Source organism: Chelonoidis abingdonii, chromosome 16 (assembly GCF_003597395.2).
Source record: "Chelonoidis abingdonii isolate Lonesome George chromosome 16, CheloAbing_2.0, whole genome shotgun sequence".
NCBI lineage: Eukaryota > Metazoa > Chordata > Testudines > Testudinidae > Chelonoidis > Chelonoidis abingdonii.
In genome coordinates, this window is record NC_133784.1 from 24,109,354 (window position 1) to 24,130,590 (window position 21,237).

General features: G+C 47.8%; 1 protein-coding gene across 1 annotated transcript in view; it reads right to left on the bottom strand.

Moving 5' to 3' along the window:
• Nucleotides 1-4,218: 4,218 nt before the first annotated feature.
• The window catches only part of LOC116839678 (hyaluronidase-4-like), a 33,622-nt gene continuing 16,603 nt past the window's right edge, over nucleotides 4,219-21,237 (bottom strand). Inside the window, exons 2-4 of the mRNA XM_032805780.2 lie at nucleotides 10,673-11,681; nucleotides 8,233-8,322; nucleotides 4,219-5,178 (exon numbers count right to left, since the gene is read on the bottom strand). Of these exons, the coding sequence (XP_032661671.2) occupies nucleotides 4,786-5,178; nucleotides 8,233-8,322; nucleotides 10,673-11,681 (1,492 nt within the window). The 3' untranslated portion in view covers nucleotides 4,219-4,785. The remainder of the gene's footprint in view (nucleotides 5,179-8,232; nucleotides 8,323-10,672; nucleotides 11,682-21,237) is intronic.

The window sequence follows — 21,237 nt, forward strand, 5'->3', positions numbered from 1 at the left end:
TTTGACTGCTTGTGGTTTGAGTGGAAGTTCTCTAGCTATCGCACCCTATCTCATGCTAACACACTCCTTCCCGTGTAGGGCCTGGTGCACCCCCACTTGACAGGTACCAGATTGGGCCCATAATTCACCTGGCAAAAGCCCTAGGTGCAGTGACGGTAACCCAGGGATGAAATGAAAGTTATGAAGTCTACACTGTCATGCTGCAATTTGTAATATAAACCCTCTCTTTTCTCCCCTTAAGAGCTTCTTCACTAGTTCATTTGCTAGTTTATTTCCCATCTTCTTCCAAGTCGCTGTAAAAACATGGAATTTAGTTATATTTCTTCAAAACATTTGCCAGAGCCGAATTCCTCGGTAGAAAACTTTGGGGTGGAGGGGAGAAACCAAACCAGACTGACTTCTGGAAATCCTTGTTCCTTCTCCTCTGCACCTCTTAAATCATCATTAACTCTCTCTCCCAGTCAGGGTAACTTTTAGGTGCTAGCAGTGTTGAAGCAGGATAATTCATGTCTGTTCTACATCCTCTCTAAAAATCTACCTAAACTATAAGAAGGTGGCTAGTTTCCAGGCGGAAATTACCTAAGAAACCCATGGGACTTGAGTCTTTTCAACAGAGTTTTTAAATTGCCCTATAGAACTTGATTTTTTTTAATCGTCCCTGCTGTAGGATTCTGTGGGTTGATTTAAAACTCAATTTCCTTCACTATTGTGTTGTGGGACTCTTCTCTAACAGGTCATAGCCTCTGTGTGGATACTCTTGTTCAATATTTTCTATTACAGTAATGACCAAAGCTGCCCTCAAGACTGGGTCTCTGTTGTGATAGACCCTGAACAAATGTATATGAGGATATATTCCCTTCCCCAAGGAGCTCTGGGTATCTGCAGCTTCAAGTCAGCATGCTCTGTCAAGGATCTGCTGGCTTTTACAGCTCCTCTGTCCATCCACTTATTTCCTGAACTAGGCTAATGTCAGCTACCCAGCTCCCTGCTGTAATTGACACCTTCCTTACCCAGCTTTGGGCTGGAGAAGAATCACTTCCATGGCAGTCATCTCTCTAGACCAGATGCTGTACAGCTATTGCGCTGGTGATTCATGGGAGACTTCCTCTTGAACTCCTGTAACAGAACAATTCCCCCTGGGGGAGAGGGCTGTACAAAGCTACCCTTTAACAACTGGATAGCATTTTAAAAAGGCAGGCTGAGGATCTGCTTTGTGATACCAAGACTGCAAGGACCCATGGTCCATCTCAGGGTCTGGACAACTGTTCTTTAATGAGCAGCATCCCAAAGGCTATAGCCATTCAAATAGAACTGGGCTAGTTCTGACCCTGCTGTAGTTCCCATACAGCAGAATGCTTAAGAGACTCAGGCTATAAATGGCATTTTCATAACAGATCTGCTTGAGGCGCTGGTGGACTAGCCTGACTTGTTAGCTGTGTGGTGTAGTGATGGGTAGCTGAGCTGGAGTCTGTTCTAGCTCACCTGTTGTCCACTTAGTTCTGAGGAAGCTCTGTTGTTGACACTGTAAGGACCAAAAGGACTCTAATATGGCACCCACACAGGGAGGAAAACCTGGAAACTCGCTGTCACTGTATATACAGACCTAGGTAGACCCACCGTCACCTTGTACCTAACAGTGTTGTGTATGGAGCCTGTTTGACTGACTCATGTAGCTTCCCGGGGCCAGGATGTGTAACTCGTCAGTAGCGTGGCTGTGACCACTCATTCGCTCCACTCCCACGCCACGCTGTAACACAGTTGGGGTGTGCTCTGATTCCCACACAATCCCCCAGCAAAGTCAGTGTGCCAGCGTGGACAGGCTTTTCTGCGGGGCTCAGCTGCCTGCAGCAGAGAATGTCGTCCTGTGGCAGAGGAAGGCAGTGCCTGGTGTGGACGAGAGGACAGAGCAGATGGGTGGGTAGTAAAACCATGCTCCCCTTGTCAAACAGGTATTTGAAATCCTTGTAAAAAAGAGGCTGGGCATTCAGGCAGCAAAACACCAGGAGGATCAAACTAATCCCTCTAAACATGTCAATGCATTATTAACCCTGCTCCAGTTTCCTGGAAGGCCTGGGACTAAAAGTGTGAGCACCAGTGCACAGAGGGAGCAGATCCCAGCTCGTGGTAGAGGCAGGACCCCCTCTGCAGTGGGTTTCCAAATTCCCTCTTGAACTTGGGCCTGTTAGTTCCCAGGGGTGGCTCAGACCTGCCCCTCCACTCACAGTTCTCCATGCTTTTAAAGGGTGTGGCCAGGGTGACTAAAATATAGCTGTTTGAGCTGACTGGGTTTACCCTCAGGAAGAGCCAAGTTTGAGCAGCTGGCTCTTGACAAGCCAATTAGAGTTTGAAGATGTGTCATTCAAAGGTGCTGGTTAGCATGTTCTAAAACTAGTGTAGATGAGGCCCTGTTGATTTTAACATGCTCTAAACTGATGGAGCTGAATCCTAGGCTATAGGCTTGGGTTCCTCTCTACCAATTAACTCACATTAAAGTCTGTGCTGTCTCTTCTACTCTAGAGTTATAGAATGTCCACTAACATGTCTCACTCCCCGCTTTTAAATCTGAGTCCAGATGAACTCTAAGTGTAGACAAGGGCAAGGCAGAGTTTGCACCAATTTGGTGTTTACCACTTTTTCAAGCAGGAATAAACTGATTAGCGCAACAGGTGTAGTATCTCCAGCTTGCCTTTTTCAACCTCTAAGACTCAGGTCTGGTGCAGCTATGCCAATTGCTGCTAATTAGCAATTCCCCCGGTGCAGACAAGGTGCAAGAGACTGGCTCAAGGCCCAAGCCCGGCTGCCTGTGTCCAGGATAATGTGGAGGAGTCGCTTTATTCAATGTGCTCGGTTGAGTCTCTGCTGAAAATTTAAAGCATGGTGGGAAATGATACCTCCATTCTTTTGTTGTAAGGACAAATGCCTGTATCTCATGTCTTCTGCCCTGTCCCCCCCTCAATGCATCCTAATGTCTCCTGGACTGGCATATGTTGAGCACACCGTGATACCATGGTGTGACAGATAGGTGTAAACATGCCAGCTGTGGCTAACTCTCTGTGGAATGTTTTCATTGTCTCTCCATGGGGGTGATAGCTCTGGGGCAGTCTGCAAAGGTAAAGGAAGTCTTGCATTCTCAGTCTGGAAGTGCTGTTGTTTGCGGGTTGAGGGGAGGGGAGCAACTGAGGCCTTGTCTATGCTGTAAATGCTTTACTGGGGGCTTGGCTACATTGGCACTTTACAGCGCTGCAACTTTTGCGCTCAGGGGTGTGAAAAAACACCCCCCTGAGCGCTGCAAGATGCAGTGCTATAAAGTGTCAGTGTAATCAGGGCAGCAGCGCTGGGAGCACGGCTCCCAGTGTTGCACTCTACACCCGTAAGGGATGTGGTTTACAAGCAGCGCTGGGAGAGCTCTCTCCCAGCGCTGTGGCTCTGACTACACTCACACTTCAAAGCGCTGCCGCGGCAGCGCTTTTAAATTTCTAATGTAGCCAAGCCCTGGCATAGCTATACTGAGGGAGCCCTTAGTGTGGATGTAATGGATGGTAAGAGAAGGGGGGTTCCTGCCAATGTTGGAACACCACCGCTCCAAATGACATTAGCTATGACAGCAGCAGCTCTCTTCTCTGCTGGTGTAGCTGTGTCCAGGCTGAGGGGTTTGCCGACATAGCTATGTCGGCTGGGGGGAGTGGTTTTTTCGTACCCCCAACTGATGTAGTTACGCCTATAGAACTTAGTAGTGTAGACATGGCCTAAGCATCTTCTGATGCTGGACTGCCTAGAATAGAGTCAGAGGCAATCTCCTGGTTAGGTGAGTAAAGAATTCATACGACTCAAACCACCTCAGCCTTTGCTAGTTGGGAGGTACTTTGTGGGAAGAGAGTTTAGGCTCTGCTGTTCAAAGGTGCCTAAGAGAGGTAAATGCTGAAGTTCCCTTGAAATTCAAAGGGAGTTGGGTGGCTGACTGCCCTTGGAAAGTCTCCTCCCTAGTCTCATGGCAGTTCCTAGTGGACAGGAGTCCTCTTCAGTTAGCAGCTTCCCGGCCCATCACCAAGGGATTGCTCCAAGTTAGGGTGGAAATCATTCCTGGGCAGCTTCCACTTCCAGGCTAGGTGGAGCAGCCAGGGGCCAGGCCTATACGCCACAAACATGATATTCACATGGAAAATATTTAATTAAAAATAATCAACCCAGATTCTTAACAAAGAGAGGGAATGTAGCACAACACACACATCCAGGAGTTAAAATAGCACCAGTCACATTGGGAAGGCACCTAAAAACAGTCTGAGTAGGATAAGTCCACTCTGCATATAAATAGGAAGGACTTTAAATGTTTCTGGTTCTTGAAGAGGCAAGAGTGTGGCCATTGGTAACTCTATTGTAAACAACTAATCCTGACCAATGTGATATTTTAAAAAGGAGCAATATAAAACTGTCCTTTGTCTGGCTGTGATTAAGGAAGATTTGCACCATACATATTTTTAAAGCTGGTTCTGTGCTGTAGAAAGTCACTGACCTAAGTGAGGAATGTAATAGCACCCTACAAATATTGCAAAGAAAGCTGGGGAAAATCCACACTATGTGACCCCCGTTGGGGAGGGAGGGGTTAGGTACTGGGGGTCATGGGAGTTGGTGGGATTCACAAATGTCTGGAAACTTTTCAGATCTCTTGCCACCACACAGAACCTGCTGTTGGTTTTCCTTCTTCCTTGTCATTCCTCTTTCCGGGGGTTCACGTCACATCACAGGCTTCACAAATTCACATTGAAAATAATTGGTTGCAAAAGTGGGTCACATGCCCCACGTCCACATTGCAGACATCACCACCATGGAGATGCACAAGTCCCATGCCCAGAGCTGGTTGCTGTGACCCTGGGAATTACAGTGTTCCCCCTTCCAGCCCTGGTAGCAGTGACATGTGAACTCTTGTCTCATCCTATCCCTCTGCTGCGTGGTGAGGGCTCCTTTCACGGACACACGTGGTCCATGGGTGGCTTTGTCCACTCGGATCTGGAAGGAGCTCGCATCCAGGTGCAGGTAGCTGTCCAACTCCATCTCCCTGCGAAGGCAGCGGCCATGGTTGTTGCAGACAAACTGGCTGCAGAGTTTGGTTGCCGTGGTCACGTTGACGATGTAAGGGCCTAAGGTGCCAGTCAGGTATTTCTGGATCTTTACACAGTTGGTCTGGAGAAGGAAAATTAAAGCAGTTACTCACCACAGCCAGGCTGTGCTATTCTAGATTCCAAGGCCAAAAGGGACCATTGTGCTCATCTGGTCTGACCACCCACGTAACACAGGCCATAGGACTTCCCTGAATTAATTCTTGCTTCAAGTCCAAAAGCTATGACTGAACTAGACCAGATCTTTTAGAAAAAGCATCCCGGCTTGACTTTAAAACTTCCAGTGCTGGAGAATCCACCACAACCTTTGATATGTTTAATTACCCTCCTATTAAAAAATAGTGCCTTATTTCTAGTGTGAATTTGTCTGGCGTCAATTTTCAACCATTGGATTTTGTTATCGCTTTGTCTGCTATGTTGAAGAACCCTCTATCAAATTTCTGTTGCCCATGTAGGTACTTATAGACTGTGATCAAGTCACTCCTTAACCTTTTCTGTGATGAGGTCAATAGACAGAGTCCAGGAGCTCAATCACTATAAGGCATATTTTCCACTCCTGCAGTCATTCTTGCAGCTCTTCTCTAAACCCTCTCCAATTCATCAACATCTGGCTTGAATTCAGGAGACTAGAACTGGGCACAGGATTCCAGTAGCTGTCCCACTGAGATTACTTCATTGCCAAATAGAAAGGTAATATAACCACCTATTCCTAACTCTTCATCAGTGATGATTTTGTTTTCTTCCAGATCATTGATAAAAATATTAAATGGTGTAGGGCCAAGAACCACTCTCTGCAGGACCTCACTACATACATACATGCTTGATGATAAATACATTTTGGAACTTGGGAATCAGCAGCCACCCAGCTTTTAATCCATTTAACATGTGCCATGCTGATTTTGTATCATTCTGATTTCTTAATCAAAATACTATGTGGTACCATGTCAAATGCCTTACAGAAGTCTAAGTATAGAACATCAACTCTATTTATCAGCCAAACTTGTAATACAGTATCAAGTTAATATCCAGTTAGTATGACAAGAGCCATTTTCCATAAACCATGTTGCTTGGCAGTCGTTATATTACCCTCCTTTAAATTCTTTGAGTCCCTTATCAGCTGTTCCAGTACACCGCTACCTCAGTATAATGCCACCCGATATAACACAGTAAAGCAGTGCTCTGGCAGGGGCAGGGCTGCGCACTCCAGTGGATCAAAGCAAATTCAGTATAACAGTTTCACCTATAACGTGGTAAAATTTTTTTGGCTCCCAAGGACAGTGTTATATCGAGGTAGAGGTGCATTTTGATTGGGATCAAATTCAGGGTGACAGGCCTATAATTTCATCCTGTTTTACCCTGAAATACAGAAACAATGTTAGCTTCTGTCCAGTCTTCTGGAACTTGTCCGGTATTCTAAGAGTTATTAAAAATCAACATTAAGGGTCCAGAGAGATCCTGGGCCCGCTCTTTTTAAAAATATTGGGTGCAAATGGGCTGGGCCTGCTGATTTTAAAGATGTCTAGCTTTAGGAGCTGCTGTTTTAATAGCCTTCTTCATTTGGAATGGAAAGTATTCCATAATCATCTGATATCAATACATCATCTGGCTTTTTCTCAAATACAGAACAGACATATTTTTGAATAGTTGTGCCTTTTCTGCATTATTATTGACAATTCTAGCATTTCCACCTAGTAATAGCTGAATACCCCATTGTTAAGATTTCTTTTGTTCCTGATATATTTAAAAATCTCCTTACTGTCCTTAACTCTACTGGCGATACATTTCCTCTCATGTTTTTTTGATTCCCTTATCAATTTTCTAAAATGTCTGGCTTCTAATTTACATTAATTGCTATCAACATCCCTTCTTTTTTTCTATTTGTTATATTAGATCTCTTTTTTTAAAGCAGTGTATCCTCTCAATTGTGGGATTGGGTAATCCCATTTGAAAAATGTAAATTACTTTTAATCTCTCTCCTCTGGGTGGTTTAGTCTGCTAGTAGTACGTAAAAGATCTCAGCTGGGATCAGGAGCCCCTAGCAATCCCAGCTGAAGCCTCTTGTTGCTACTGGAAAATTAATAACAAACCATTAAGGAGGATGTTAAACAGCAACTGCTAAAGTTAGACATCTTTAAACCAGCAGCTCTTGATCATTTGTATCTATTGTTGATTTTTAATAAATCTTGGAACGGGGCCAAGCTCCACGGGACTGGAAGAAAGCTACTGTTGTGCCTGTATTTAAGAAGAGTTAATTGGATGATCTGAGTTAGTGTAGACCTGTCAGCCTGACTTTGATCCTGGGCAAAATGGGGGAATGGCCATTGTGTACTCTCATAATAAAGAATTAAAGAGGGGATCAGCATGGGTTTATGGCAAATAGATCATCCCAAGCTAACTTGCCAGGCCCTGCTCTGAAGAATTTAATAGACAAGATAGCCAAAGGCAGTGCTGCTTTCCTCATGTTGCAGAGGGGAAATTGAGGCAAGGAGATCCAGTGACTTGCCCCAGGTCACACGAGATCTCTGTAACTGCCCTGGAAGTTGAAGCCAGCTCTCCTGAGGCCTAGTGCAGTGCCTTAAGCAGAACATCAGCTTTCCCTTAATGGGCTGTGGCTCCCTTCACGGCACACTGTCTGCTCCAATTCCAGGCCAGTGTACCAGGCTGCAGTTAACCTCCGAGAGCTGTTTGCTTGCCCCTGTGATGAGCTGGCAGGGGCTCTAATCCATGTTCTAGTGAAAAAATGTCACCTGCCCTCTAGCAACAGCTGGCATTTAGCTGGCAGCTGCTGGGTCCCACCTCAGCCTTTAAGTGTAAGGATCATTGGTGCAGGGAGCGCACTTTCAGCAGCCTGCTCAGTCGTTGGCTAGTTTGCTGCCACTGCTGGGAGCTGGATCTGTCCCATATCCCCCCTCAAGCACCCGTAGGGCTAGCTCAGCAGTATGTAACAGTAGTGCTCAGGGGGAGGTGCACCTAGCCCCTTGCTGCTAAAGCAGGGAGGAGCTCAGGGGTGTTCATTTGGGGGGCCCCAATCCCAGATGCAGGTGTGCGTGCATGCCCCCTGTTCCCCTCTCCCCCCACTCACACAAACAATGGTAACTCCATGAGTAGCCTTTATTACCCGGTTGCGAGAATATTCCACACCTCCCCAGAGAATGATGCCGTGAGCCCCCATGGCTGCTGCCTGCCCGATCGTGTGCACAAGGTCTGTCTGTAACAAGAGAAACCAGCAGCGCAGTGAGAACACCAAGCACAGAAGAGCTGGCTGGGCAGCTGAGAGAATCCGGTAAAGCCAGGCCTGTGAGCATCCAGCTGACTCAGTTCCTTTCCCTGTTATGCTGCCAAACAGCAACAACAGCCTGTGTAGTGGGGTTGCTGCCTGGCAGGTGCTCAGTGCAGACCCTCCCTGTGGTTGTGATAGCCTGCCCTCAAAGGGGCTATCAGCTCGGCCTCTTCCCTTTCATGGTTCTGAGTGTGAGTGCAAACCACTTTGGGCCCTCAGGGGAAGGAAAGGCAGGATACACCAGGTTGCAGCCCGGAGTGAGTTTTTGTGACCCAGTGCCAGTTGCCCCTGAAGAACGGGGTTTACTAATGGTGCTGCTGTGGGACTGGGCTGCTGTACAGTGTAGAACTGCTCCGGTGGCACAGCCGGCTGTATTCTATATAGAGCCCCCACAGCACCATGAAAACATGACAGGGCTGAGCAAGGGTCCAGGCAAAGTGCTGGGAAATGTAGCATGGGGTAATAGGCGCCTAGCATTGACTCTGTGTGTAGAACACTCTATTGTGGGGGAGGGGCAGGATGAGTACTTATGTGAATTTATGGAGGATGAGTGAGCAACCGTGCTGGAAACAGGAGCTGGTTTTCCACAGGACAGGGACAGAGGGGGCAGCAGAGGCACACAAGGCTTCCTATAGCATCCTGCAGCTGCGCCTGAGCCATGATTTGAAGGGGCCATGAGTAGGGAAGGGGGAGATTAGCTTCCATAGCCCAGTCGCTCTGTGGAGTTCCTGTGGCACTGCCACCAGAGGTTCTGACTAAGGCCTGGGCTGAGGGGGGGAAAACTAGAAACAGCTTTTGGTTGGTCCCTATCTGTGCCAGATTTGAACCAGTAATCTGCTAATCCCCATGAGCATGTTCTTTTGGCTGGTTGTAATTAGCAATACCTTGAACCATTCAGAGCTTCCATGCAGATAGCTGTTTGTCCAATGCATGGGGTTTTGGCTTTTCCACTCTTGGTCCCAGCCAGACACCAGCAGCACAGAGATGCATGAAAGTTAACATGAATCTAACAGTGCTTAAAGGCATCAAACAGCAAGAGAGGCTTGGTGGAAGAGTGGGGTGATAGCTGGCAGAGCAGGGGATCTTATGTTAACTGCCCCGCTTTGACCATCCATCTTTATACTTCCTCCCCCCTCAGCTCTGAAGGAGTGACCGTCTGTAGTGTCTGTGAGACAGCAAATGAACAGGGATTGTAGGGGAGCGAATGGAGAATCCTAGATGGACAGGCTCGTCTACACAGAGGCTACTGTATTTAATCAAACATTTTCACCGATGCTCACCTGGACCTGTGGCAAAGCTGCAGTGTAAACAAGCCTGGAACCACTTTTAACACTATGAGTAAAAAAAAAAAAAAAAAAAAAAAAAAAAAAAAGCAAAAGGCTGGTAGAAACAGTCCCAGCCACAAGCTGAACCATAGGAATTTCTGGTGAATTTCTCTAATCCAAGCAAAGAAACTAAGAGCTGGTCTATACTGGCACTTAACAGCGCTGCAACTTTCTCGCTCAGCGGTGTGAAACCCCTCTCCCCCTCCCACCCCAAGCACAGCAAATTGCAGCGCTGTAAAGCGCCAGTGTAAACCGTGCCCTAGCGCTGGTAGCTACACCCCTCATTGAGCGCTTTAATGGTGCCAGTGTAGACTAGCCCTTATTTAGGCAGCAGCTCGGGCTTCTGCATTTTCAGGTTCCTAATAGGCAGAGCAGTGGTTACCCCCAATCCTGCCAGCTTCACACTGATCCTTTGCGCTGTGCAGATGAGGTGCTGTGAAGCATGAGATAAAAGGAGCATTGAGGAAATCCTGCTCCTCGGGAGGGAAGGATTTGCCTTTGTTAGTTCAGTTATGCAAAGGCTTAGGCCAGGTTCATGGGATGGCTGGAATCCTGCTAGCAAGTGGTGTTTGCTAGTTGGAGTCAAGTAGGGATTCATGCCCAAGCCAAGACTGGGAGTTAATCATTAGTGGGGATAGCAGAATTTAAAAAGGATTCCTGACCCCATTGTGGACAGTGGCTGGCATTTAATGTGGGATCAGCTGTGATGAGGTTTCCCCCCAGCCATTCCCCTGTCCCCATCACATGAAGCTAAACTGTTCATACAGAATTAAATGCCTGATGGTCCCCCTCCCACCCTCTCAGGCCTGCCTGATGCACAAAGCAGAGTCACCTGCTCCTTCCCAGCTCCCAGCACTGTCAGGGCTGAAGGTCCTGGGTTCAGTCCCCACTGTTGACTAGTCTCAGCAGTTGCTACGCCCAGAGAGTGGGGAGGAGGAGAGGTGGTATCTCACCTGGGTTAGCTCCTTCAGGGTGTAGCTGTAGAAGGGCCGGGCATACGCAAAGACAGGCAGGGAGTGGTTGACGGAGGGCAGCTGAGCCACGCGCAGAGCTTCGCTTAGCTTGGCCTGCACAAACTTCTTGCCCTGCGGGGAGGCTTTCAACACCTCCTCCATGTAGATGGAGGGGTAGAGTGCCTTGCTCTGCTCCCACAGCCACAGCAGCTTGTTGTTACGTTGCACCTCCACCTGGGGACAGCCCCCAGTGAAGTTCTCAAAATCATCCCAGTAATGGTAGTTGTAGCATTCGGGGAAGAGGTAGTAGCCCCACCAGCCGCCAGGGCGCAGCAACTGCGCCAGCTTGAGGGTCTCTGCCATGAACCTGGCCGCAGCCGTCTCGAACTCCCACTTAGCCTCCAGCTCCACCTGCTCATCGGGCCAGCGTGGGTTCCTTTGCCTCACCAGCTGGGTGGACATGGTCCGGTAGACGTTTTTCTTGTCCCAGTTTCGGATCCACTGGGGCCTCCAGTTCTCCCAATCGATCACAGATAGGCCAGCGAAGGAGGCCGAGGGCATGGCGGTGGCGATGTCACTGGCCATCTTGTCCAGGTGGTCCAGCAGGCTGGCGTTCTGGGGGCAGCCACCGTTGATAGCTACAGGCGGTGTGGTTTTGTTCAGGTAGTAGGGGTATAGACCCAGCTGATCGTAGTAGAAGATGGTGATGTTCCCGCCTGTGAAGTCTTCCTGCGCGTTTGCCAGGAGGCTGAAGGAGGCCACACTAAGGGGCACATCATAGGAAGTCCAGCACCGAGCCGTTGGCGCATTCCAGGCCACCAGAAAGGGCCAGTCTGTCACAATGGGGGGCAAGGATGGCTTCAGGTTATGACCTCTGGGCAGCTCGGGGCACAGGAGCAGAAGCAGCAAGATGGTGCAGTGGAGGGGGCACCTGTGTAGCCTGAAGGCCAGTGAGCTCCATGCCACGAGCCTGCCCGAGCTGGGCCTCACTGCAGTTTGCTCCACTCTGCTGTAAGAAGGGTGGAAGAGACAGTCAGTCAGTCCAGGAACGTGGGCAGGAATCCAACAGCTCACTCTGGGCTGGGCCCAGCCAGGGAAGAGAAGGCCAGGCAATCTATACTTCAGCAAACCATCCCTACCTCCAGCCAGGGCTCCTTTCCTCCCCACCACCAGGCACTTAGCTAATGACAGCACATTAGCTCATGGGCGGATGGGGACGCCATCCCAGCCCTCGCAGTCATCTGCTTCTGCTGCTCTTCCTCCCCTTTGAGGAGCTGTACGAATGTATGACCCTTACATCTCTGCTTTCCACCTTCTGTCCCCTGTGCTCCCTCCCCAGTCCCCTTCTGAAGTGCTCCCTTTAGCTCCTCCTCCCACAAATGGACCTTGGCCCAGATCCTCATAGACATTTAGGTGACGAGTTCCCATGGGCCTTTCTGCCTTTATTACCTTACTCCCCATTTGGTGCCCTAACTGCCCCATCTCTCCCTCTTGAGGCACACACTCTCCCTTTGCCTCAGCACCCCTGTCTCCTCTTTGATGCCAGCTGCACCCATGCCTGACCCTAATCTTTCACTCTGATTTAGCATCAGCATCCCAGGGCAAAGGCTACGTCTGAGGGCTTGTAAAGCCCTGCAGATGGGGACAGTGTTATCAAAAGCACAATACAATCCTGCTCTGGGTTGGCTCTCACATTTCTGTGTGTTGTTTCTCTTCGCGGGGGTGGGAGCGGGTCCCAGAGCTAGCACTGGGGGCTAGCGGCAAAGCATCTGTCTAATCTCAAGCATTACTGTTCTCCTGGGCCCGGAGTGGAAAAAGGGCTTCCCAGGAGAACTGTTATGTTTGCAAATTGCCTCTGCACCACAGGCTGCCCTCCTAAGTAAGCTAATTTGCAGAGCAATTCAATTTAGATGTGCATGGATGAGCGAGGGATGCTCTTCTTCTGGTGCTGGGGTCATTGATCAGCTTTCAGTGCAATTCACGCAGGCTGCTAAGCGCTAGGCCAGGGGTTGGCAACCTTAGTGGGGTGCCGAGTCTTCATTTATTCACTCTAATTTAAGGTTTCGGGTGCCAGTAATGCATTTTAACGTTTTTAGAAGGTCTCTTTCTATAAATCTATAATATATAACTAAACTATTGTTGTATGTAAAGTAAATAAAGTTTTTAAAATGTTTAACAAGCTTCATTTACAATTAAATTAAAATGCAGAGCCCCCCGGACTGGTGGCCAGGACCCAGGCAGTGTGAGTGCCACTGAAAATCAGCTCATGTGCCGCTTTTGCCTACCCCTGTTCTAGGCTGGTTCTGCCCTGCCTGCCTCCATGCTATTAAGGCTTTGCTGATCTACTAGAGCAGCAACCAAACCACCCACCAACCAGAGTGCTGGTGCCTGCCACCCCACCAGCATTCAGGTGCTTGCTGAGCATAGCCCTGTACCACCACGGCTCTGATTAGATCACCAGATACAGGGGCACACCAGCCCCATAAAGCAAAGGGGTTAGTGGGGTGGGTCCTGCTGGGATGATTCACAATGTACTTTGCAAACCCCATTGATCTGTGTTCTTTACAAACCTCCACCCCCTGTGCAAGGTGCCAAGAACCCCTCCAGCAGGCTCTGAGGGTCCTCAGCTCTCACCCCAGTCAATGGTAGAGGAGAAGGCCTTTTAGGAGCAGGACCTTAGAGAACAAAATCTGAGCTCACCAGTATCTAATTTAAGCCTTGTTAGCACAGATTGCGCAGCCTGGTGGTGGAAGCCTCTGCCTTGTTCTGCAGGGGTAGCAAGTTCATATTCTACTAGTGGTAGCCTTTTATTTTAATACGTCATCCATTAGCTCTCCTCCATCCCCCCAGTGTTGGTCCTTGGGACCTGAGTGTGCCAATGCACCCGGGGCTGCTCCATTCCTGCCTTTTCCTGTGAGCCTTCTCTAAGATTATCTCTGCAGGGAGGATGGTTAGGGGGCAGGAGGGAGAAACTGTCCTGAAGTTTGTTCTCAAAGAGAGAAGCAATTGAGGGCAGGTTTAATACACTTTGCAGTTCTGAGGGCAATTAGCACTGCCTTAATTAGAATAAAACAGCTGGGGAGCAAGGAGATTCTGACCTTCCAGTTCTGGGCTGAGAGTTCCCCTTGCACGGGTGGTGTGGGGCCCATATAACATATGTATATTCAAGAAACCTAGTAAGCTCTTACTATCTAAACTCCAGCTTTTCCAAAACAAGATTCTGTAGACAAATCTCAGTATCAGCTGGTCAGGAAAAATCACTCTGGAGGAGGAGGAAACAGAAACTGATAGGCAGAAAATTCTGGATTGAAAATGGAGACAGTTAGGACATACATGGAGGAAAGAGCAGAACAACATACCTAGACAGACATTGAACTAGAACCCCCAGCTCAAGAGATGACTAGACCAAGGATAACATGGAAACACCCAATAGAAGCAGAATTGAAAGCTATCAAAATGCCTTGGGAAGACGCTAACAGTGCATCAGAGCACCAAAGATAGAAGGCAGTGGTGCAGGCACAGTGTTCTGCATAGAACAGTGAGGCAGAAGAAGACGAGCTGCAGGGACTGGGAGAGGGTGAAGTTGGGGGGGGGGGGGGGCATGTTCTGAGCTCCAGATGCTGTGGATGGCAGTTGTCAGAGTTTATAAATGTGAAAATTCCTCCTTGCTGGCCCCTGGGATTCGCAAAGCACAAAGATGGCATGAACCAGCCCAACACAGGGGACACTTATCCGCTGGGATCTGTCCTGCGGTCACTGAATTCATTTTGCCCATGCCAACAAACAGACATCAGCTGGTGATGACTGGCAGTCACTATTGGCTTGTATTCGAACTAGCACCCTAGAGGTAAAAGATTTTATAAGCCAGTTATCTGCCAATCCCCAGAGCTACCAGCTCTCCCTGAAATAGACTCGTGTAGTGAATACATGTAAATATAGCAGAGTCTGAGCCAGCATCCTCAAGCCACATGCTCAGTGCCCGCATCAGCAGAGAGACTTTGCCTTACCCGGATAATGCTTGTGCAAGAGTTGGAAGGACTCTCCTGTTTTTCTCTGGACCAGGATTCCTAGCTGCATGTGCAGGACATCAAAGAGCCATCCATTTATTCCAGGCACAGTGTGCCTGTGTGACCTCAGCCCCGCCCTCTCCCGGATTATTTTGTCCCGCAGGAGAGGGGGACTGGCAGCCTGACACTTTGGCCATGGATAGCACTCTCTGCATGTGACAGGCCCATGGTTCTTGAGCAGCCTCACTACTCCATGAGCAGCAGGAGGCTCCTGCCACTGTGTCAGCAGGTGCGACCCCCTTGCCGCTTAATTACAGCATGCGAACTGTAATGGAGCAGCGGCAACTCCTGCAGATGAGACCCAGAACCCCTGGCAGGTTTCTGGTTGAGTTAATGATAGCAGACTAACCACGGCAACCACCTTTTCCCCCCTCTCCAGCCCACCCCCCCTTAGGAAAGCTTTGTGGAAATGTAGGTTAGCTGGGGAGAATGAACTGCTCTGTGCCCATTATTGCTCTGAGGTGCAGGATACTGATAGTCAGGGCCCTATTCTTTCCTGTTTTCACAGAATCACAGATTATTAGGGTTGGAAGGGACCTCAGGAGATCATCTAGTCCAACCCCCTGCTCAAAGCAGGACCAATCCTCACTTCCCTAAATGGCCCCCTCAAGGATTGAGCTCACCCATCGATTACATGGGCTACTGTAAAGTGAAAGGCATGATTCTGTGAGGTGCTGGGTGTCCTCCAGCAACCTCAATGCTCAGCAAAACCAGGAGCAAGACAAGGAGCTCAGCACCCTCAGCCACACACTCACTGCTTCTAAACACCTGCCCAGGAGTGGAATGAGCAGCAGTCAAGGAGGAAAAGCTGCTCTCAGCTGCACCTGGGGCAAGAGCTCCAGGAGCAGTAACTGTAATGCCAGGGGGATTCGACAGAGGACGAGGGGGGTGGCACAGAGCCTTCCTCCCTGAGAAGTGCTGGAGAGGGTACAAAGAGGAGGCATACACTCCCACAGGAATGGTTATCTGGCCCCACATGGGAGGATACAGGCTAAGACTCACCTGCATGCTCTTTGAATCTGAAGCATCCTTTAATCTGTGGTGAAATCTGTGGCTCATGAGTTCAGATCTTTTCACAGAGGTTCAAGGAAAAAATACTGGATTTGCCTCTGGAAGGAACTGCCGTCTTTGGTGCTAAGATAGACGAGGTCTTAGAGAAGTTAAAGACCCCAAGAACTACAGCCTTAAAGGAGGTTCAATCATCTCCTCAAAGGAAGGCCACGAGCAATTTCAGCAACTAGCTTCCAGGCATGGCTACCAAGCAGTCTGGGAAGGCTTCACATACCCCTCAAAGGAGGCAAAGATCTCTCTCCTTGGTTTTGCTTGCCTCAGTGACAAGTGGTGCTAGACCAGGGTTTTGGAATATGCCAAAGGATCCCAAATCAGTTATAAAAGATTTAAATCCTCACCTTTGATAGGTGGAGATGCTCAAATGGAAGGTTGCTACAGCAAAGCTGTATTTTTTTGGAGAGATTCTATTCTATTCCTTAACCTTCCCTCATCGCCAAAGTGTCTGAGCCCTTCCAGTAGTGCATTAAGTGACGTGACCCATATCTGGTTTTCTCTTCTTCCTTTCTCTTCATTCCTTCCCAGCTATAAGTCCAATTTAATATGAACAAACAAACTGCCTTTAAAAGAATCCAAACCACCCAAAATTTTATATACCACAATTCATCCTGAGGGAGACTATATCTGGAAAGGTTGGGACAAAACTCAGAAAAGACATTTTCAAGATGCTGAGACTACAGATTTCACCGTTTAGAACATTTTTCCAATGGCTTTGTGTCTCATTGTCTCTCTCAATGTACAACTATCAGACTGGATTTAGGCCGATGTCCTTTGGTAGGAGAAATGCTTTGGACTGGTTTTGAGGGGGAGGTAGCAATTATTTTGGCGCTATCACATAGGGTGTTGTCATGAACCCTGGGCCTCAAACCTTGGTATGCAGGATCAGCCCTCTCCACCCCTCCACTTGGCAGCCTGCTGATAACTGCTTACTTAGGACTCATCAACCCGAGTCTGAGACTCCACCTCAAGATCCTATTGGCAGAGTCCCTGAGCAGTTGATTGGCCTGCTGGCCCTACTGAAGCCAGAAGCAGGAACAGGAATCTGTCTGAACAACTAGGGTCCACCCTGCTCCTGCTCCCTGAGCTTGACTTCCTGACATCCCACCCCAGCCCGACTCTGGTTACCGACATGTGGTTCTGATCTCAAGTTTGTCTCCTACTTCTGACCTGCTGGTAGCCTGAATCAGCAGACTCTCGACTCCTGTCTCATGACTGTGGACTCCAGCTCTGACCACTAGGTCTGGCTGCACATGACCCAGCTGTGACAGGTGTCTTCACTGCAGAGTTAGCCTAGGTGTCTGGCCCCCAGGTAGACTGAGCACCTAAGTTAACCTAGCCCAGGTGTGTGCAGCCACACTACAAAGTTGAATCTGAATTACTGTGTTCTGTATACTATGCTCTCACTGATAGAGCTGGGTGGGAAATGGTTTTCCTGACTCACAAGAATTTGAAAAATATTCCCCTCCTGAACTGGGACAGGAAGTCAAAATCTTGAAAATGTTCCTGAACAGAAACCCTGAAAAAAATGTTGGTTTGGGTCTTTTAAAATGTTTCATTTTGATAACTTTGAAATGTTGTTTCAGTTAAAAATATAACTAAAAATTAACTAAAAGTTCAAAAGGTACGTCATTTTGAACCCAAAGTCAGAATGTTTCCTTCCAAAACTGTTGACATGGGCTATTTTGACATTCCCCAATCTACCTTCCCACATCAAATAAATCATTGAAAATAACATGATCCTGTGGGAAGTTTCAGTTTTGATGAATTTGCATTTTTTGACACAATTTCTTTTTATAAAAAAATTCCTGACCCAGCTCTACTCACTGGTCCCCACTCCCCTCTGTGCGCTACTAGGTCTTATGGGATACAGCCCCGGGGTTCTGTGTGCTGCAGAAATCTGAACTGCTGCATGAGTCTTTCCCAATGAATTGTGGGAGAACTTGTCTGTCCTTCTGGGTACATGGGGGAAATTTTGGAGGACGATCAGCACTCACGTAATTTAGCCTGCTTCCTCATTGCAATGCTGGCGGATTACCTGCCCAAGTAGAAAAAGAACCCAGGCTCTAACCCATACCCCAGCTGTGCCAGCTAGTCAGGGTTGAAAGCACCACTAAGCTCAGGTGAGTTTTTTTGTGTCAGGAGGTGGGGTTGAAGCTCAACACCTGGGTAAGACATATCCATACATTCCAGAACACCTGTATTATATACACTCATCACTTTGATGCATGCTTATCTAGGCATCACTATCACTTTGTAAAGTGTCCATGGCCAGACACCTCTGGCCATGGTAGCGGGTTGGTGTGATCCAACTTCACCCATCGATTACATGGGCTTATTAAGATATCAGTACTTTTGGGGTCATGAATGAGATGGACCTATGTGATGGATGGATACTGCTGTCTCTTTCTGGGTGTTTTTGTTATTAGTATGGTGCTTCTGGGAGAGCAGAGTTAGGGGTTGTTTGGGTGACTGCAGGCCTGTGCTTTGGAACGTTGTAAAACAAGCTCTTCTCTTGGATTCTCAAGGCGCTCGTCTCACACATGTGAGTTTGAGAAGAGAACAGTGTTCTCTAAAGGGCATTTTGGATGCAGGGACAGATTCTTTCCCCCTAAAGGCCAGACATAATGAAGATTTTTGCCTGGGATTATATTACAAATGCACAAAATGACCCTCAGAACTCTCCCATTTTCCAATGGGAAATCTCCAACTCCTCTGCCATTGCTTCATGCACATCTCTTACAGGAATAGCTCCAACCTTAACCTAACAGCAGCGGCAGCTGAAGTGTTTGGGGCCATTGGTGTATGGTTTTTAAGGAGACAGCTGCACGAAAACTCTGGAATACCATCATCCAATAACAACCTCTGTGCTTTTCACCACCACATCCGTCCCTCTGGATGAGCTTCTTTAGACATTTTTCCCAGGGAAGAACACAGATTTGAATACTACACATGCTCTACACACCAGCTGGAACAGCCAGGTCCTGCACTATTCCGCAGAATTTTGTTCCATGCAAGTGTACAAAGGAAACAAACAAATATCTCATCCCTTTAAAAATTATTTCTCTTTCATTCTTATTTCACTCCTTTCCTTTCCTGCCCTTTACTGTACACCTATTCCCCAGCTTCTTCCATATATGATGGAAAGAAGAAAAATGATTCAAAAGAAAATTGCTATCTGCTAATTAGATAATTGTATGAAAAAAACAAAACTACAGAGCTGTTGTTTTAACAATAATTGCAAGTTTAGAGGGACATATGATTTTCCTGGTTTAAAAAAAAAAATCAACATTAAATATTTCTTGTGTCCATGAAAGATATTCAGGACCAGAATCTGAGCTTATTTAAAACCTGGTATGAATCAGGAGAAAGGGAACAGAAGTTAATAGAGTTACATCGGTATAAAATGGGAATCAGATCAGAATCTGGTCCCCAGAAGACAAAGGTTTAAGGATAAGTTGCTTAAATGTAGCAAGAGAACAACATTATTTGCACATCAAGTAATAATTTTTTAAAAAACAGTTGTCTCTGATTTTTTGCTATGCCCTCACTTTGGGGATCAATAAAAAGCTGTTTGTAGCCAGAAATGTATCTGCAATTCCTATGGGGGAGGAAGTCATACATAGGTCAGGAAGCTATGGCCAGAGTGTCATCATATATTTAGCAAATGATAATGGAAACTGCACTGGGAGTGGGGGAAAAAATCTATAGAGGAAGGGAAAATGCATTGCCTAGTCCAGGAAGTTATGGCATGTTCACAACCAGGGAAGAGAAAGAGACAGTTTAGAGGAGAGGATGGTAATCTCCCTGGCTCCCCCTTTGTGCTCTAGATCACTGCTTACTCCACCACTGATCTATGCAGCTAATTTCCCCAGCCCCTTCTCGCTACACTGTATATCTTATTTCCAATTTCTCCTGGTCTTAAACTCACTTACTATGCACTGCACTTGTACAGAGCAGTGGCGGCGTGAAAATTGCCTCTACCTGCTGGATGTGTATGTATATGAGAAAGAGCGAGCGTCTCTCAGAAACATCCTGGGTCATTGCAAAACTTGCACCTCTTTCTCACCCTCCCTCGCCCCCCAGCTGATGGATGGGGTAATATTCCTCTCCCATCTTATTCTCAGCTGCCCTGGGTCCAGGAGCTGGAAGAGAACTGCTGCTGCTGTGCGAGCTCCAACAGGTGAATCCTGAAGGTTTTAAGCACAGCCTTCGCTCCCTTGCCTTTGAAGAAAAGCAATGTAATAAAATAACCCAGCAGGAAAATGAATGGAGAGAAAGAAAGAGAGAGAGATGGATTCACCTACCAGAGGGGTTTTGCAGCCATGGCCGTCAGCTTGTCCCTTCGCCCCCTTTTTCCTCCCAGCAGTGCCCTGACCACTTTAATGTGCTGTCCTTCAATTTTTAATTTTTTTTTTTTTTTTTTTTTAAGGCTGAGACCTGGAATACCAGGGCACCTGCTAACCCAGCTCCCAGGGTGGGTCCACTCTGGCTTGCACTGATTTTCCAGCTCCCAGGCTGCCCAAGGTAGTTCAGTGCCTCTCGCCTGGACCACTTTCAGATGCATTTGCAGATGAGTTTTGCACTGAGAGCCACTAAGTAGGTGATGCTAAGACCATCAGAACTGCAGGGGAGGGGGTCTACCTGTGGCTGCCCACCCCTCCCTTTGAAGTGGTACAATCCATGTCTGTGTGCTTGCTAGAACAGCTATGGTTATAAGTACCTTCTCCAGGCTATCCTCATGTTTGACTGTGGTGTGTGTGTTCATTCAATTGCATAGAGACTCCACTATGATCAACTCATTCAGTCCCTGGTTGGCAGACGGGGAGGGCAAAGCTGTCTCTTCACGCCTGCCTTTCCCCTGCTCTCCCTGGAAAGCAGCCTGTTGGAAAAGACCCTGCCACTTGCATGTCTGGGACTGAGATTAGGTTGGTACGCAAGAGTCTCGATAGGTTAAAAAAAAAACAGTGGGAACCAATGCTCAGTCTATACACTCTAGGTCATGGGTGGCCAACCTGAGCCTGAGGCCACGTCTACGCTACGCGATAATATCGAATTAGCTAAAATCGGTTTAATAAAACTGATATTATAAATTCGATTTCACGCGGCCACACTAGGCACAGTAATTCGGCGTTGTGCGTCCATGGTCCAAGGCTAGCGTCGATTTCTGAGCGTATGCATTTGGGAGCGTTCGTAGACTAATTCCATAGTTCCGCAGTCTCCTGCCCCTTGGATTCTGGGTTGAATATTGTCCGTGGTTCTGGATAAATGTCGTCAGTCATGCCTTCTCGGGAAACAACAGCTGACAATCTTTCGCGCCGTTTCTCCCGGATTGCCTGCAAGGATGCATTAACACGGCAACCATGGGAGCCCCGTTCAGCTTTTTTTTTTCGCTGGCCCGGTATATATATGGATGCGCGGACGAGCGATTAC